This window comes from Gadus macrocephalus, chromosome 5 (genome assembly GCF_031168955.1).
Source record: "Gadus macrocephalus chromosome 5, ASM3116895v1".
Classification (NCBI taxonomy): Eukaryota; Metazoa; Chordata; class Actinopteri; order Gadiformes; family Gadidae; genus Gadus; species Gadus macrocephalus.
Genome location: NC_082386.1, coordinates 8,283,442 through 8,301,699, shown reverse-complemented (window position 1 = coordinate 8,301,699; position 18,258 = coordinate 8,283,442). Strand labels below are relative to the sequence as shown.

Here is an 18,258-nt window from a genome sequence, read left to right as displayed (position 1 = left end):
CCCTTTTGTCACTATGTGAAAGGAGAGGTCACAGCTACCCGGTTCCTTTATGGAGCTGACCTTTGGTCTCTGAATCTCTAAAACATCCTATAGAGTATAGGATCGCAGGACAACATAGATAAACTTCTATAGGTCAAAACACTTGTACATCAGTGTTTGGTATAGGGCGATGCTATAAGAGTAGTCTGCTTGGTGTATGTGTTGTGTCCCACAGAGAAAATGTCAGGACACCTGAGACAAAGGTCTTCTCATTAAAGAATCACTGGTGCCTAAACGTCCCAGTATTTAGTGGACTGTGTAGGGGGATTGTTACTATTCTGTGAATGGGCTGAAGTGAAACACGCCCAAGGCGCAAGGTATTTTCTGTGTATGTTGGGGGGGGTTTTAGTCAGACACAACAATGTCTGACTAAAACTGTGTTTGTGTTTTGTTTTTGCTCTATATCCCTTTCTCCCCACGGGACCCGCCTTAGTCATTGGCAAGAAGAGAAAGAAGTACAACAGGGACTTGTATGTCAGTAACTGAGTGTCTGCATGTGAGGGAGTTCGAGCAGGTCAGAAGAAATGCAACAGCCACTCGCTGTAAGTTAGTGAGGGTTTAAGGTTGTGTTAGTTGTACGGCCAGAGACCAGCTAAAGCAAAGCTTGGGAAAATGAATGCATTTGGTATCTTTGGATTGTGGCTTGTGAAATTGTTGTGTTTTTCGGGACCTGCTTCAGCTCAACTTCCGTCCAGGTAAAAAGGGCTTTACTATTATCTTGGAGGAGAAAAATTAGTATTGTCTTATGTATGTAATGATCAAAAGTAAATAGGTCTCTTACAGAATTATCACTGTAAGAGTACATTGATATCAATATTATATGATAAATGACAGTATTATACTGTAATTAATAATGATACGTCTCTAAAGCATGTCATTTTTTGAGGAGATGTATTGTGTATCTATCTCCTCACCTAGTGTGCAACAAATTCTTAACCAAGTCTTGCATCTCAAATCTCTATCCCACAACCACCAGCAGCACTCTGACGTCGACACTAATCTCCCCTAGCCAGAAGCCCCTGGATCTGCTCTCGTTTTCACATCAACTGTACACGTCCAGAGCCACTAATCTATCTGTCACCATCCTCACCGAGTCCTCTGTCGACGTGTTGGCCCGTCTAACACAGGGAAAAGTCCAGTCCAGTGTATCCGTCACCATCCCTGGAGGTTGGTTGTTGTATATAGCCTTTCGTTTTGTAATCTTGGGAATGGTCGTCTATTGTGATGGTGAGTTTTGGTTTGTTTGTGTTTTATAGGTTTGACTAGAATTATTACCCTTCCTCCAGTAAGTATGTGTATTTTGTATTCCATGTCTTAAATAACAGCATAAAGATGGTTTATATTAGTAGGGGTATACATTTGCACACACACAGGCACACACACACACACACACACACACACACACACACACACACAGGCACCTCCACACACACACACAGATACCCACACACCTCCACACACACACACACACACACACACACACACACACACACACACACACACACACACACAGATAGCTTCACACGCACAAACCTACACACACAAACCTCCAAACACACACAACTACAAGCCTACACACACACAACTACACGCCAACTCTCACACACACACACACACACACACACACACACACACACACACACACACACCCTCACAAACTACACACAATTTACACATACTGTATATTCATGCACTATTCACTCATTGATGATGTGCCATGAATGAACGCTCCGTCCTCAGCTGGAGGGAGACTCCCTCAGCCCCAGCGGCCGGGTGAGGCTGACGCTCAGCGGCTATCAGGAAGAGCAGCTGATCTTCTCCAACTCCACCTGGCTGACCGTCAGCCGCAGGAACTTCTCCAGCTCCGTCCAGACGGACAGAGCGTTCTACGGCCCCGGGCAGAAGGTGCTGCTCTGGATCGCGGCCCTGCAACTGGACAACCGGCCCTACAGAGGACCCATGGAGATCAGCGTCTTGGTGAGGGTCCTCCTTTGTGTATTACGGAAAAAAACACAAGATACATATATACATGTGGAGGAGTCGATCCCTGATCTTACACAACCGTATTACAGTCAACAGCACCGTCGACGATCCATCAACACATGATCCATACAGGAAAATTTTGCTTGACTCGAGGTTCAGAATATAAATCGCCAACAGGCGGGACTAAAGCACTTTTAACTATTATTTATACTGTGTCTTTAGAAGTAAAGAACGCCATTGGGTATAGAACCTCAGACACAACTGTGATCTGATATGACGCATTTCAAGTGGTCAGTGTCCACCGGGGTCAAGGTTGAAACTTTGAATGCTGGAGAGACTACACCCAGGGTAGCATCGATGCTATGTCGGGTTTCAATGCCCAACTCCATAGGGATAAATTGGCACTGGCAACTCTGACAAATAAGGCTGCTAATGTCTTCACGGTTTAAACCTCCCTTCCGTCTTAGACTCAGACTATCAGTGTTTCATTCCCATAACAATATTTGTGTAATGTTTTGGTTTTTATCCCCATGTACCACTAAAGAAATATTTCTCCTTGAGAACCTCAGAGGGCAATAAACTTCTGTGTGTTCAAATTAAACCTAAAGAACCGTTCCCCTCTGAGAACATCAGAGAGGAATGCACTTCACTCTGTGTATTCTGATTAAACCCAACGATTGGTGATCTTTGGTCTATTCTCTTCTTCAGAAATCGGTGTAATTCCTGGACAGAATAAACAAGGTTAATGTGTGTGACGGATCATTTTGTCGTGTACAGGATCCCGGAGGGAATATCAACCAAAGGTGGTACTCCCAGGGAAGTTACCTGGGAATTGTCTCCCAGGAATTCTATCTGTCTCCGAGCCCAGCCATCGGACAGTGGGCTGTCGTGACCACAATAAATGTAAGTTGGTTACTTTCTATCACTTTTTGTCCTTTTTGTAAGGGTGGGTTAGGGAATAACAATGTCCAGAGGGCTGTATCAGGAAATTATCATGGCCAGCCATATTATGTACAATATTTCTTTCAGAAATTTTTGAAGAAGGAAACCATACACCTTTGTATACAAAAACATTTTTGTAGAAAGCACATTTTTGCTGTGATTGCAGGTAGATAATGTTAAAAAAGTACAAAATCGTACTTATTTTCGAACCCATTCAAGCCACAAATACAGCTAAAACAGTACTTTATTCTTCTTATTGCGCAGATACCTACACAGAGATCAATAATCTGACACAAAATATTAAAAAAACTAAATATTTTAAGCATTTTCGGTTTTTATAAATGCTTCCGCAAAAATGAAAAAATAACTAAATAAACTTTTATTGATTTATTTACTTATTAGCCATGTAGGAAACGTAAGGGGATGAAAGGCCATTCTGCTACGCCTCGTGGTCCTTCATCAGCCTATAGGCTTTATTCTGCTGTGAATGATCAGAAACGCCACTATCATTGACAAGCCGGTATATCTGCCTCTAAACAACAGCCAGTACGTCCCCTGGTTTGGATACAGAGTAGGGGTCCACATAGAATTCCATTCACCTATCAATAATGGGTTAACATATTTTGGCTTACATAAAATTACATCAGAAGAACCTTGACATTTTACTTCTTTGTATTTATCCACAGGGCCTTACCGACGAGAAGGTATTCATGGTGGAAAACCCGGGTAATTTAAATTAAATGACTTAGAATAGAAATTCATTGATTGTCATGGATATACAGCCGACCCCTGCTCCCCATGTTGAACTTGTCTTGCCTGATAGTTGCAGACCCTTCGATGTTTAACCTGAAGCTTGAGACGGCACCAGAGATTCTGGCGGGAGAGGGCATCTCAGGCACTGTGAGAACTAAGTGGTAACCAATGGTTTTCTCATACTTAGTGGTCACTATATTTACTTTTCTTAATGCCTAATTTCTCCAATGCCTTATGTCAACTAATCAACTAATTAATGTCTTTAATGAATGCATATGTTCTTGATTTTGGGAGCTGGTCCTATACCTAGTCGATAACAAGACAGTGAGTTGTGGTGTTGAAAAATATGGCTGCTGGCAATGTTAAATGATTTATTTATTGCTGTATTTCTAGGGTTCATTCTGCTATGATATATGCAACTTTATCGGTGAATGTCACCCGTATTTCCCCTGCAACAGCTCCTGTCCAACTATTCCTCAGCTATAAAGGGGTGAGCCTAAACTAATTAAATTATTATGAAAAAATTCTTATTAATCGTACTACTACAATAGCAGGCCTGTCGCACCAGTTACTCAAGTAACTCACGTGCGCATGTGCCAAGCGGCCTGCAGCTCACACACACACAGCAAGCGCAAATGCATACATACACCGCAAGCACACACACACACACACACACACACACACACACACACACACACACACACACACACACACACACACACACACACACACACACACACACACACACACACACACACACACACACACACACACGTCAAGACAAAGGCAGTGACACACGTCAAGACAAAGGCAGTGACACACTCGCCAAGCTAAGACGTTATGTTTTTAAACGGCTCCGCCATCGACACTCGGGCAGGTAAGAACACACACGCACGCGCACACACAGCAGTGATACTCGCCCAGGTAAGACGTTATGTTTTTAAACATAACAGCTCTGCCATCGACACACGCGCAGGTAAGAGCACACACGCACGTGCACACCTGAAAATCTCCTGAATAATACTACCCCTGAGGTAGTATTTTCTCCGTAGGAAATGTATATAACCGTTAGTGAATGAGGAGTAGAAAGTCTGTATTTCTCGCACCACTTCAGTGGGCTTGTTGATGGCGCTTCTGCATGTCATTGAGTGGCCCCCTAAATGATAATCAGAATGTTGCCTTTTGTTCGCTGAATTGTTAAAAATATTTAAATGTTGGCATTGATTTTTATATTAAAAAAAATTAAATGCAAAATGTTATTAGATTATGCCCTCAGAAATTTGTTACATTATCGACTGGGGTTTCGACATCATTGCAATGGGTTTAATTACAACTATAGGTTGAGCGCGCACAATGCGCAAAAGAAAACTCTAGTTATAATAATAGAAGATTTCCTGCAGTTTTCTCCTACGCTGATATGCTGGATAAGAGAGGTTTGCTCCCAGTATATAGTGCAGTGGAACCTGTCTGGGTTGATTTTTACCTGTGTTTCTGAAGTTCTATGTAGAAGAGCAGTTCTTCTTCAGCAAAGTTGCGCTTGCCAGCCTTTATGAGCCCGGTGACGAAGACATCACACTGAACATTACTGCCTCTGTCACTGAAAGCTCTACAGGTTAGTTGGCTGTATATGTATGTTTATAATCCTGAAAGGAATAATGATCAAATGTCATCACTTTTAATATTGTCTTAATATTTTGCTGTTAAATACTTTTTGCTGATAATATACATCTTATCTTTTGTGTCATGGTTGGTATTTTTGTGTGTAACTGGTGCTCGTTTCTCAGGATTCACAGAGAAAAGAGTGGTTGCAGTGCGGGTACTGCAAAACGCATTCAAACTCCAATTCCGGGATTTTCCCCAAGTGCTGAAGCCCTCTTTAAGCTTCTTTGCCAAAGTAAGGACCTATAAGTGGACGGTTTACTTTTTTAGGTTGAACCACGGTTGTCGTCATTGACTGAACCTAACCTTTGTCATCTGTTTGCGTTCCTCAGCTCGAAATCTCAATGTTTGACGGCATGCCTCTCGCCCCGCAAGCCCTGCTGAACTCTGCGTCTGTCGTGGTCGTGCAGAAAACCTCCCACGCTGAAGACCAAACTGAATCCACCACTCTTCCAGTGGTCGAAGGAGGAGTTGTCCTGATACGGTTTACCTTGCAAGCTAACATATCAATGCTTATCATCAATGTACGGGTTCTATGTTTGAAATGGATAATAATGAATAATGCATGTTGAACAGCAACATGGAATGGATGTGAACTTTAGACCATGCCGACCCTAACCATGAATGTATGATCTTAACACATCATCCTATTTGATGCTTATCCAGGAGTGCTCATGTTTTTGTCTTGCTGTACTACATGCAGGCTACGTTCATGTCCAGCAAGAAGACTTTGAACCTCTTCTCAAAGTTCCCCTCTGCAACTGGCTCATATGTTCAGATCGAACCTTCCAGCTTTCTGCCTGCACAGGTACTGGTATTGATCCACATTTCAATAACAATGTATTGAATATACTGATAAGGCATTAAATACCGTTTATATTGCACTCTCGATTATATTATTCTAGATTGGATCGTCTCATGAAATCAACGTGGAGGCTACGTTCCAACTCGCTGAACTTCACTATGTTGTGAGTTGCTCACAGCCTATTTAAAAAAAGTTCTTATTCAATTTGAAAATACCTATATTGGGTTCTTGGCATTTGGGGTTTGTCTGTAGAGTTGAGACAGTTAAGTTTGAGACCAAACAAAAGGTCGGGCATTGTAGCATTCACCTGCATCTTGAGTCGGCTTTTGTACTTCCAGGTCAGTGCCAGAGGTCAGGTGTTCACTGCGGGGACACAGGTGGCCTCTTCTTCTCTTTGGCTCACCCCCATGGTGTCCTGGTTCCCAGAGGTCTGTGTGACCGTCTACTGTGTCCTCCCAGACGGGGAGGTGATCAGCGACACGCTGCTCGTACCCATCCAGCAGCCCAACCACGTAACTGCCTCCTTCACACTGGCTCCTCCTCTTTTATGTAGACTCCTCCTCTTTACCATGTGCTCATCTTCTTCATCAGTCTCCTCCTCTTTTATGAAGAGTTCTCCTCTAAACCATGTGCTCCTCTTCTTTATCAGTCTCCTCCTCATTTATGAAGACTCATCCTCTTTACCATCTGCTCCTCTTCTTTATCAGTCTCCTCCTCTTTAATGTAGACTCCTCCTCCTGTGTCACAGGTTCCTTCTCTTTACCCTCGATCCTCCTCTTTATCATAGGCTACTACTCTTTCTCATATTCTTCTCCTCTTAATCATAGGCTTGTCCTCCTTAACAATGACCCCTCTTCCTTATCATAGGCCCCTCCTCTTTATCATAGGCCCCTCCTCTTGATCAAAGGCTCTTCTTTATCATAGGCCCCTCCTCTTTAACATAGGCTCTTCTTCTTTATCATAGACCCCTCCTCTTTACCATAGGCTCTTCTTCTTTATCATAGGCCCCTCCTCTGGATCAAATGCTCTTCTTTATCATAGGCCCCTCCTCTTTATCATTGGCTCTTTCTCTTTATCAAAGGCCCCTCTACTTTGTGTGTGTGTGTGTGTGTGTGTGTGTGTGTGTGTGTGTGTGTGTGTGTGTGTGTGTGTGTGTGTGTGTGTGTGTGTGTGTGTGTGTGTGTGTGTGTGTGTGTGTGTGTGTGTGTGTGAATGACCAACAGGTGTCTCTAAAGTGGAACGAGGACCTCACAGGGCACAACCGATCGGTTTCCTTCACTGTGACCGTACAGGACCCCAGGTCCCAGGTGCTCATCCTGGTCACCACGGGAACCCCGGAAGCCCACCTCCCCCTGGAGGACTGGCTGACCAACAGGGACACGGTAGTGCATGTCGAATCCACATCATGTTGCAGTTTAACAACATTCCTATGCCACAGAATCTTATTGGCCAATATAATACAACCATCACAATAATCCTTGTCTCCATCACAATTCTACTGTTGTAGTTATGTATGTTCAATTACCTTTTTAATTGCAGTGTAGTATCTCTCTTTATGGTGACCATTAACTGGTAACTGTTAGAGGGTGTGTCGTAACCATTGAGATAGTACACCAGCCGACAAAATGGTAGTACGTAACTGTGCAAAATCAAGAAAATAATCAAGTATACATTTCACATCTGCCTTGGCCATGAATCCTATGCCAGTCAACCTCTCCTTGAGTAAAATGATGAAATCACTCTGTCAAAATTAAGTCTTTGGTTAAATGACCAGGGACAACAACCCAAATGTCACTTGTACTTAACTATAAATGTAAAGTAGCACATTATGTACTACGCACAATGTTCTTCAAAATGACGGGACAACACATCTCCCTCGAGTCATTGTGTATTCATTTTTGAAGAAGAACTCCATTAATTTAGCTTTTCGGATTCCTCCCGCCTTCCTCTGTTAATATTATAACTTATTATAACTTAACTTATATTCCAAAGAGGCGCTCACCCAGGCCTCAGACAGTGTCACCAGAGACCAGCACTCCCCTTAGTCCAGTCCTCACCGCTCCCAGTCTTCCATCTCAACGGGTGGAACTGGAAGTAAACCATCTGCCTCCTGTTGTTCCCAGGTGACTCTCCCCTTTCCAAGAAGTTGTAACTCTAGGGTCTCGGGTATCGCGGTGTGGCCGTGTTTGTGGGTTCCGACCCGGGGGTTTCTGCTGAACAGGCGAGGCTGAGGCGGTGTGTGTGGTGGGCGGGCGCTCACATCCCCCTGTGGGGGGAGGGGTTTGACGAGAAGGATGTCTACCACGGTTATTATCATCGCTGGCGCTACATTGTGTGTGATTGTTGAGGGGAGAAACTGAGACCCCCCCCCCCCCCCCCCCCCCCCGTCTACCTCACATCACTCGCCAAGCACCATGGCCGGTATCTTTTATTCGTGGCGGTCATGTGTCCCGATCCCAAGGCGTGATAATAGCGGGCGTGGCGTGATAGCTTACGGCTGCTTATGGCCATCGGGCTTTCCGGTTCCACGTCCAATGCCTCCGACTGTATTCCCCCTCAATAGAACATGCTAACTACTGTCTTGCGGGACGTTTTGTGTTTCCTCAGGAGTGCAACACTGTGGTGTTGAGCGATGGCCAACTACTTGGAGCCGGGGCGGCAATAGATTATTATGCCTTTACTGAACTCATCAAACTCTGCAAAGAAATCACCTCAAACATGCAAGTCATGCATATAACTCCAGTGACAGTACCATATTGCTGCTTTTTTGTGTTTGTCATGTTTTTAGTATTGTTGGGTTTAGGTGTAATGAGATTTTCTGTTGATGTATATGCCAAATGTTGCAAAAGCCAATTTCACACCTTGTGTTTACAATAAAGTTGTGTTGTATTGGAATGTATAGCAACGTTTCGCTTGGTGTGGACTTTACTTTTGTTCTTTGCCGTCCTCTAGTGGACAACTTGTACAATTGCAACAACTCAACCCTACCTATTGCTAAGGCTTGACCTGTCCAGCTGGTCCAACTCATACCTGGATAAAACTATATCTCTTACCAGACGCTATTCCTTGCTTTTGTCACTACATGCAGGGCCAGGGTCATTCCAGAGAGGAGAGCAGTGGAGCAACTGGACTGATCAGGGAACTCCAGTGACCAGGATGTATGTGAGCAACAACCTTAGGTGAGTGGGCTGATGCGATGCTTGCTTGCATTGTCTCTTCAACCATCCACTAGTCAATCCAATAAATGAACTTTTCTGAAGCTACCAGCACGTGTTTTTTTGGCTTGAAAATTAACCAACACAATGCTCAACGAATGATCTGTTGAGCAGAAAACCCAGACAATTACCTGATTCCAAAAAAGCAATTGATGCAACAATGGTTAGTTTACCAAGCCCCAGAGTGTCTCTGACACTTATACACTCCACTCCTTTGCTATGCTTCCCTTCTCTAGCGATACGACATGCGTCAGTCCGTCCTTTGTCATTCCCGACACCATCTACTCCTGGAGAGTGGAAGCACTGGTGATGTCCGACGAGCTGGGCTTGGGTTTCTCCGGGTCTGTCACCACCGCCCCACCGAGAGTCAGTACATGATCATTTCTTATGGGCTTTTCTGCCATGATGATGTAAGTAGTTTGGTTTTCAGCTTTGTGACAGTGTCATTCTCTGTTAAAGGAGTCATGGAAGAGGTTATTTTACATGGAACTCCCAGAAAGTGTCATCTGAGGAGAGGAGATTGTGCTTGAGCTACTGTTCCACAACATCCTGATGTGGGACTTGGAGGTACAACAGCCTGGAATTTGGAGACTGGATATGTGGTGTGGTCAGGTTTTTAGAGGCATCCCGCTCCACTATTTCCAATAACACGACAGTACTGCTTCATGTGAAACGATGGCGGATCAACTCTGTCTGGGAAAAAATCTCAGAAAAGTCTGACCATTAAACGTCCTTTTTGAAACGGGACCCATCGATTTGCCCATGTGTTGTTGTAGGAAACACTTGGAGGAGTCCTATTATAAGCCAGCGGAGTTGTTTTTTATTTGTGCATCCTGCCGGATCCCACATTTTTTTTGTGCTACTGATAACCTCGCTCCATTATCACCATTTTTAATCGTTTGTTCATTAGTTTTCCCTCTGTTTTGCTGTTCTGTTATTTATGTCTTGTTCTTGGTTTCACTCCCTCGTCTCTCCTTCCTCCCCGACGCAGGTCATACTGCTGGTGGAGCAAAACGAGGCCTTTGAGTTTGTTCTCGCCGTGGACGGGGACCTCGCTGTAGTGAATGCAAAGAAAGTGACGGTGGGGCCCCTGAGCACTGTCAAGGCGTTCTTCCCCATAAGGCCCTTGGCTCTGGGCGAGATGGAAATATCGGCCGCCATGTTTTCGGCGGAGGATTCGCGGAGATGGGTCCAGACCGTGCTCGTGAAGGTGTGATGTTTCGTTGGATGATAAAGGGGCTGGGATGATGTGTTTAAAGCGCTGTTTAGAGGAATCCACATGGAACATGTTGCCAATGTATCTCTATTGAAGAAAATCAATTCCATTTTGATTGCATATGAACACATATTTGAATCTGAAATAGCATGAAATAGCTTTTTTATGCAGTAAAGAGAATGATTATACGAATGTCTGCCCCTAAAGTTCCGCTAAGCTTCTTTGCGTGCCCCTTAAAATTTTACACTTAGAGCCCGGTTCTCCTTCGGGAAAAACCGCCAGCTTAGAGCCCTGCTTACCCTTCAAAGAAATGAAAGAAATCAATGTATTAGAATCCAACAGCCGCGCAGAGAACGCTGCTGAGCCAACCGGCCGAGGAGCGCGGCGGCGGCACATGGGCGACGCCGGCCGCATCTTTTTATGACTTCCGTGTTTTCCCTGCAGCCGGAGGGCGTCGCACGCTTCTACTCCCAGACGCTCCTGCTGGAGCTGGCACCCAACACGGACAGCGATTCATGGACCACCTCCTTCTCTTTCCCCCCAGATGTGGTGCCGGGGAGCCAGAGGGTCCATGTGGTTGGTATGTCGTCCCCCCCACCCCGTCTTAGTATTGGAGAAGGGACGGCCCTTGGTTTAGGTGCACGGTAGGAGTTGAAGCTGTTCCTTTGTATTATTCAAAAAGGAAAATCTAAATAAGGAAAGTTTATGGGGCTTTGATTGGGAACAGCATTCTGGGCGCGTTTGGCCGGGCTCTTGTTATGACAAGCAGAGAGGCAAGGTTTTCTATTGTAACACAGCTTGATGTCATTTTTATTTCATTTTTTTTTTTAACATCGTGCAAACGCTCTGTATCAAAATGTTTTATGTCCGTGAGTTTCTGTTATGTCGACTGTGGTTAACTTGATTCTTCTTTCTGTTCCTTGCTTAAATTGTTTTAATGTTGAACAAATCAACTAACTTTTTCAATGGCGTTAACTGCGGAATTGTTCTGTGTGGCTTTGACTCTGACACTGTTTCCATCCAAAAAGTGCAACAGATACCATACCAGTATTAAATAAGATGCAGGGAAATCTTGTTAATATTAATTGAATGATAAGTAATGCCAAATGGTCCTTCCAACATGCTCCATCCCTCCCAAACGGTTTAAAGTTCTCTACTTTAAACCGTTCAGTTCTCGGCAAAGCTTTCCTTGAACTCCCAAAATGTCAAATTTCATGTATTTTTGTTCTTGGTCGGTCTGAAAGCGTCCAAACTACCTTCTTGCTGATTCAAGACTTTTTAGTCTTTATACATCTATTAGCTAACTATCATGTTGCATCCAGAAGGGATTTTATGATTATTGTTATTATTATTACTTTGATATGTATGGCTTCTACTGTATCTTCATACACCGACATTGGACCGCTCTCCTCCACTCCACTCCCCCCTTGCAGGTGACCTCCTGGGCCTGTCAATGGGGGTTCTGGAGTCCCTGGTAAGCCTGGCCCAGGGCTATGGGGCGGAGAATTTTGTGTCCTTCGCCTCCAGCGTCACCATCCTCGAGTACCTGGAAGTCCTGGAGAACGGCCCCATCAAAGCTAGGGCGCTGGCCGTCCTGGAAGAAGGTACACTCGGCGCACACGCACTATATTCTGAATACTTTGTATATTAGAGCATTGATCTGACCTCCTTACTCTTTTCTGTGTGTGCAAGGTTGGTGGGGGGGCAGTAAGGGGAAGGCAGGTCGATGTAGACGCATGTTGTATGCGTTATATATGATTCAAATGTTGTCCATGACAAGGTTTCCGGAAGCTACGGTCCTACCAGCGAGACGATGGCTCCTTCAGTGCCTACGGGATCAGTGACTCATCTGGCTGGACATGGTAGTTCCCCCCCCCCACACTAGATATATTTATGCATGCATGCTGAGAGCTTTTAACATGAAGCAGACCATGATAAAATCCCCCCCCCCAAAAAAAAACAGCCCCTAAAAAATCAAACAAAAAAAAACCGATGCATTTATTTTATTGTAGATGTCTTTTTAGGTATTTTGGTTTATTTGAATCAATGTTTTATTTTGACAGCTACCCTGTATTGTGGTTCATGTAGGATGTACATACTGTAGTTAAATACAGTGAGTCTCTCCCTGCCTTGGCCCCATATAGGCTGACAGCCTTGGTGCTGCGGACCGTCCTCCGGGCTCAGCCCTACATGTCGGCGGAGCAGGGCGTGGAGTTGCAGGGCGTGGTGAGGGGGGCCGCCAGCTGGCTGCTCACCCACCAGGGGCCCGGGGGGGCCTTTGTGGAGGCCGGACGCTGGGAGATGAGGCATTGCCAGGACGACTGCCCCGCTACACTCACCGCCTTCGTGGTCATGGCGCTGTTGGAGGACCCGGAGTTCGCGGTCAGTTGTCGAGGACGGGCTGGTGGGGGTCTATGATCAGTGATGGGTGGATCATTTGAGACATTTTCTCTAATGAAGGACATGGAAAAGTGCTGTGTCTGTTGTGGGAACAAAAAAAAAAGGGGGGGGGGGGTTAGAAAGAATAATCGAAGATTGACCACCATAAAATGTTGTTTTGAGGATATTTATATCAAAGACAATATCAGAAGTATGAATAAGGTTTGTTTCAATAGAAAACATCCTCAATAACCATTGTGTTTTTATCTCGTCGGGATTCACAGACACTTTTTTTTTTACTTTCCCTCTCTCCCCGTCCTCTTCTGCAGCGCTTGTACGAACCCAATATAACTCGGGCCCTAGATTACCTGAAGAGAGTAGTGCTGCCCACGACCGGAAACTACACCCTGTGTATGATGGCGTACGCCCTGGTCCTGGAGGACCGGCCTGCAGCCAGCCGTGTGCTGGCTGAGCTGAGACTGCGTGCCAACTACCTGGGTAACAGTTATGTTCTGTTATCCTTGGCTAAAAGCTATCGTCCTTTTGACATCCTCCTCCGTTCCTTGGTTGTCAGGACCAACCCATGAATGCGCTCATTGAGGTCAGCCTCGTGGTTAGTGCTTCATCATGGCATGGTTTCTCTGGGTTCATTCGTGAGACCTGTGATGTAGATGTTCTTGCTGAGAGCGGTGGAGTGTTCTTGAATTGGGATTAAAACCAAGATAAGAGGTCGATCTCGGAGAGAAACACAGACATTGTCTGTCTACCTTTCTGTCTGTCTGTCTGTCTGTTTGTCTGTGTCTCTGTTGCAATAAACCTTTACTTCAAGAAGAACTTGTCCTTAATGAAACATTTATCTATACAGTATTTGTAGATGATTAATAAGATGAATGATTAATAAAGGGACCCTACTTGACCACCGTGTGTGATGCTGATTAGCCATCACGAGAGGTCTCAAGGACAGAGCAGCCTGCCAGTTGGCACAGTCCACTATGGATTAATAGTTTGGCAGGTTGAGCACCCATCTTCAAATGTATAGTCCTGTTTGGTCGATGATTAGCTCCTCATTAACTAAGAGCTTACAGAGGTCTGAACACATTACGTTGAAGGTATTACCCCTTTCTTTTCTCCGTTTAATCATTGCAGACGGCGACCGGTGGAGTCCGTCCGAGGCCCCGCGGGGGGAGGGGGCGTGGGGGGCCCGCTATGCAGAGGTAGAGATGGTCTCCTACGTGCTGCTGGCCCTCTCCCGCAACGGCAGGATAGTGGAAGGCTTCCCTCTCATGAGGTGGCTGAGCCAACAGAAGATCCTCCTGGGCTACTGGGGCGTTCAGGTGGGGGCCGTGCTCGTGTTGGGCCCCGGCGCATATGCAGGCACTGGCTGTTAGAGCAGGGGTTCCCAACCTTTTCTGTTTCAAGGGCCGGCATGTTCATAAGGAGATGGGGAGGACCGGGAGTCATTTTGAATCCATCATTTTAAGATGCATAAGATGGTTTATGTGTCATATTCACAACAATTAAAACAACAGCAAGTCTCAGGCTCCCTTCAGTTAGGCAATAATATAAAGCATAATTCTTTTTATAAGAGAAGCACATAAAAAGTCACCTGAGACTTAAATAAACACAAAAGTATTGCAAAGACAAAAAGCATTTACCGTGCTTAATTTACAGTGGTTTAGTTATATTATGAACTAGGTGGCAACAACAAAGGCTAATTGTATGAATTGAATAAATATTTATATGTATGTGTGTACATATACAGCCAGCTCTTCGGCAGCATTTAGGATGGCCGATGAGCTGGCTGACTCCTTGAAACTGCGCAAATCAAATAGAATGTGATTGAATTGTTGCGTTCCCCCACACGTCAGAACACAGTGGTGGCCATACAGGCGCTGGCGGCCATCGCTTTCGTGGTCAAGGCTGATGCCATCAACCTGACCGTCCAGGTGTCCTCCTCGACCATGAGGGGCGTGTCCCTCTTCAGAATCACCTCCACCAACTACCAGCTGTACCACAGCAAGGAGGTAGTGACTGCACTCCGACGCCCGGGACGTTTACCTCTTAGTCTTTTGTCATGTCCTGTCTGTAGTGGAGAATTGGGTTCTTCTTCCCCTCTTCGGTTTATGTATTCTTTTTTTATCTAAGGGCACCGTGGGAAAAAATCTCTACAGGCCATTCAACTTTTGATTTCATTAAATGATTGTTATAAAATCGAATAAATGTTACTTAATGTTCCTTCTTTTAATTCTATTCCATTTAATGTCCTTGTAAGGGTTTGAAACTTAAAATGGCACCTGTGATCCATGTGCTGTGTCAATGATCAATGATGATGTAACGTCAACGTAAAGATGTCAAATTTATAGAGTTTCATGGAGGTGTTATCTTGCTTGTGTATGCTTTGGAATATGTTTCTTTTGTTAGCACGAGTCAACTATCGTTTATTTCCTTTTCAGATCCATGCCGACCAGAATGTAACCATAGATATATTCCTGGAAGGCAAAGGATTTGCCCACATTCAGGTATTCCCTTATCTGCCAGCTGGTTTATTGAACAGTGCTGCATAAATCAAATAAATAAATACAAAAAAAACAACGGATGTTGCAGATTCAAAACTCTAAACAGCACCCCGCTAAACTTCAGAGCCGTTTAGTTTCCCATGCATCCAGTCTCCTACCACATCTTGATGGATGGTTTGGACTCTGCTGAAATTGCACATTGATCTCTGCAGCTGCACATGGCGGTTCTTGCCAAGCACAATGGGCTGTATTGTGAATGCCAAGGCAAAATAAGTCATCAATACAGAGGGCTGCACGGAAAAGAGTCATTCTGCCATTAGCCTCTGGAATGGCTGTTCCGTTTGGGGCTGTTTGCATTTAGTGCGTCTAGATCGTATCGTACAGGTTGACCTTCTCCTCCATTAATGGACTTGAAGCATAATGGGCCTTCAGCCTGACTTGATCGTGATTTTAAATATGATGCAGTGCCTTTTTAATATGTGTGTTTTTATTGAAGTAAAGGCAGGTGGACTCATTCAGGTCAAACAGAAGACCTGCACGAGACGTGTGACATGTGGCTTTGCGTGTGCCCCATGTTCCTCCTGTCTTCTCACTTTGTGAATGCCCTCCAGATGTACGTCTTCTACAACGTTGAGAGCACAAGCCGGGATCCCACAGAGAAGCTCCAGGCTGGGACTGAGGCCTTCTCCCTGGACGTGGAGGTGCTGGAAGCGCTGGACGACCGGGGAGACCGACACCATACCATGGTGGTGTCCATATGCACTCGGTGAGTGTCCTTGGCCATGCCAAGGCTTGAAAGCCAAGCTGCTTGAGCAAACACTTTTACACAAAGAGTTTTTAAAGGTCCCATGGCATGCTATTTTATAGATGCTTTAATATAGTTATTAGTGAGCCCCTAACACAGTATTTGAAGACATTCCTGAAATTCAGCCGTGGTACAGAATTACAGCCACTACGAACCAGTCGCACATCGAGCTTTCCCCAAAGGCGTCGTTTCGGTGTCTGTAGCTTTAATGCAAATGAGGAGGAGAGAGGCGGGTCAAGGAGGAGGGTGGGGGTGTGGTCCGCAGCAGGCTGAATCTCAAACGACTGAGTCGGGTTCTCCGACGTCTCTGGCTGCCGGCTGCCCGCTGCTAGCTGGGCGGTGGCGGTTCGCGTGTTGGTGCCTCGCTTCAGCGGGGGGCGGGCAGCGGGGCTCAACGATGGCCGAAATACAGTCTCGTTGTGGAAATACCAGGGACGTCAAAGAACCGACGTGTTATGCGCCATAACACCAACAGCAGAATGGTTATGCAAATAACAAAGAAGTGTACAACACTTGGTTTCAACCATCGCCTTTGGTTTCATTTTGTCGTCATTCTCCAGCATCTAAGAATGTTGATTCTTAAGACATCAAATGGTAAAATCAATAACGGGATTAGTTTTTCAATTCAATCGTCGTCTGTTCAGTGTCCTCGGGACGGATGGGATAACTCAGACGGGCATGGTCCTGTTAGACGTGGGTCTGCTCAGCGGGTTCCTCCCACTTGGATTGGCTGCTGTTGAACCCATCTGGAAGGTGGAGACCCCCCCCGGCAGGGCGGTCCTCTACCTTTACTCGGTAAGCAGCTTTCAGCCCAAAAGTATTCCTAAACGTCACCTTGTGAGTTCTATGATGAATTCTATAAACAGCTCTGCAATATTTATAATAGTGTTTCGGAAGCTCTGTCTCTTATTGTTTCAGCAAGATTTATCGAGAGCACAGTGTGCTCGATAGCTAAGGACGGTTGAATAAAATCGAAATAAAGTGAACCGAATAGAGGACAGTATTTGTATCTACCTCGTTAAATGCACAAGAATCATGCAGGATGCATGTGTGATCCGTGCAGCTCACCTTAGATGAGGTGTGCATCAACGTGACGCTCACAAGCAGATGGATGGTTGCCCGCGTGCAGGACGCCACGGTGCGCGTGTACGAGTACTATGAGCCCGGTAAGGGAACAACCACTTTGTTTCAAACCCTTTAACATTTACACGTATATTAGTGGTGGTTGAAAGGTGTTGTGTTCGATCCTCAATATCCGAGGCCTTCCTCCAAGTTTCCTTGAATCATCCAACACCTAGCACCTACCAGCCCTCGAATAAACGACCACCACCTCCACAGGGATCTAGATGCTGCTTACATCCTTGTTATACATTTGTGTATTGTTCCAATGCATGTATATGTATGTTATTGTGTTCTGGCCGACGGGACGAGGAGCCATGAGGACGTATAACTCTGAGCGCATGAAGGTCATGGACTCCTGCAGCTTCTGCGGTAGGGACTGCCGTCGTTGTCGAGCTGGGATCTCCCTCGTTTCCTCCACCATCTCGTTGCATTCTCTCGGCAGCGCCCCCTGCTGCCTGGGCTGTTTATTTGCTCTCATAACCTTGTTATTTGTCTAGACTTGACTTGTATGGGATTAATGTAAATCTATGTATTTGCACTGGGGCAATATGTAAAACTGACACCAAATTCTTTGCTAGAAAATATGTAAGTGTATGATTACGGACAACTATCCATCCGAGTCCGTCTATGTTTTTTTTTTGATTGGTTGAGAATGTTTTGTGAACATTAACAGAAGAACTGTTTTCAGCATAGTAATAAATCAACTGCTGCTTCATAAGATACACGGAAAATAAACAATATACCATCTTGCCATATACCTTGGCGGAACAATTCAACTTTCTGAGAGTGTTTCAACCTAAGCAAGGTCTCTGGACATATTTCGA

At 45.1% G+C, this 18,258-nt stretch overlaps 3 protein-coding genes across 3 annotated transcripts; all 3 read left to right on the top strand.

Annotated features, from left to right (window-relative positions):
- The first annotated feature begins 425 nt into the window (after window positions 1-425).
- Window positions 426-14,802, top strand: LOC132457918 (CD109 antigen-like). Its single transcript, XM_060052320.1, has 24 exons — window positions 426-734; window positions 1,016-1,206; window positions 1,296-1,324; window positions 1,780-2,016; window positions 2,800-2,925; window positions 3,651-3,690; window positions 3,788-3,878; window positions 4,111-4,207; window positions 5,215-5,329; window positions 5,502-5,611; window positions 5,709-5,900; window positions 6,080-6,184; window positions 6,282-6,344; window positions 6,520-6,693; window positions 7,405-7,563; window positions 8,789-9,045; window positions 9,633-9,762; window positions 10,388-10,606; window positions 11,057-11,188; window positions 11,991-12,216; window positions 12,393-12,474; window positions 12,757-12,994; window positions 13,321-13,489; window positions 14,138-14,802. The coding sequence occupies exons 1-24, from the start codon at window positions 652-654 to the stop codon at window positions 14,377-14,379; spliced, it is 3,507 nt and encodes a 1,168-aa protein (XP_059908303.1). The 5' UTR covers window positions 426-651; the 3' UTR covers window positions 14,380-14,802.
- On the top strand, window positions 9,071-12,029 carry LOC132457708 (CD109 antigen-like). The gene is made up of 5 exons (XM_060052002.1): window positions 9,071-9,360; window positions 9,633-9,762; window positions 9,856-9,963; window positions 10,388-10,606; window positions 11,057-12,029. The coding sequence occupies exons 3-5, from the start codon at window positions 9,949-9,951 to the stop codon at window positions 11,258-11,260; spliced, it is 438 nt and encodes a 145-aa protein (XP_059907985.1). The 5' UTR covers window positions 9,071-9,360; window positions 9,633-9,762; window positions 9,856-9,948; the 3' UTR covers window positions 11,261-12,029.
- Window positions 14,803-14,820: 18 nt separating the features above from the next.
- Window positions 14,821-17,524, top strand: LOC132457707 (CD109 antigen-like). The gene is made up of 5 exons (XM_060052001.1): window positions 14,821-15,015; window positions 15,445-15,510; window positions 16,119-16,273; window positions 16,957-17,107; window positions 17,376-17,524. The coding sequence occupies exons 1-5, from the start codon at window positions 14,953-14,955 to the stop codon at window positions 17,511-17,513; spliced, it is 573 nt and encodes a 190-aa protein (XP_059907984.1). The 5' UTR covers window positions 14,821-14,952; the 3' UTR covers window positions 17,514-17,524.
- Window positions 17,525-18,258: the final 734 nt, after the last annotated feature.

Coding starts and splice junctions, on each gene's coding strand:
- LOC132457918 (XM_060052320.1), top strand. CDS start 652: ATGAATGCATTTGGTATCTTTGGATTGTGGCTTGTGAAATTGTTGTGT. Junction 10,607..11,056: donor TCCAGACCGTGCTCGTGAAG/GTGTGATGTTTC, acceptor TTTTCCCTGCAG/CCGGAGGGCGTCGCACGCTT. Junction 12,995..13,320: donor TGGAGGACCCGGAGTTCGCG/GTCAGTTGTCGA, acceptor CCTCTTCTGCAG/CGCTTGTACGAACCCAATAT.
- LOC132457708 (XM_060052002.1), top strand. Junction 10,607..11,056: donor TCCAGACCGTGCTCGTGAAG/GTGTGATGTTTC, acceptor TTTTCCCTGCAG/CCGGAGGGCGTCGCACGCTT.
- LOC132457707 (XM_060052001.1), top strand. CDS start 14,953: ATGAGGGGCGTGTCCCTCTTCAGAATCACCTCCACCAACTACCAGCTG. Junction 15,016..15,444: donor AGCTGTACCACAGCAAGGAG/GTAGTGACTGCA, acceptor TTTCCTTTTCAG/ATCCATGCCGACCAGAATGT. Junction 16,274..16,956: donor GTGGTGTCCATATGCACTCG/GTGAGTGTCCTT, acceptor TCGTCTGTTCAG/TGTCCTCGGGACGGATGGGA.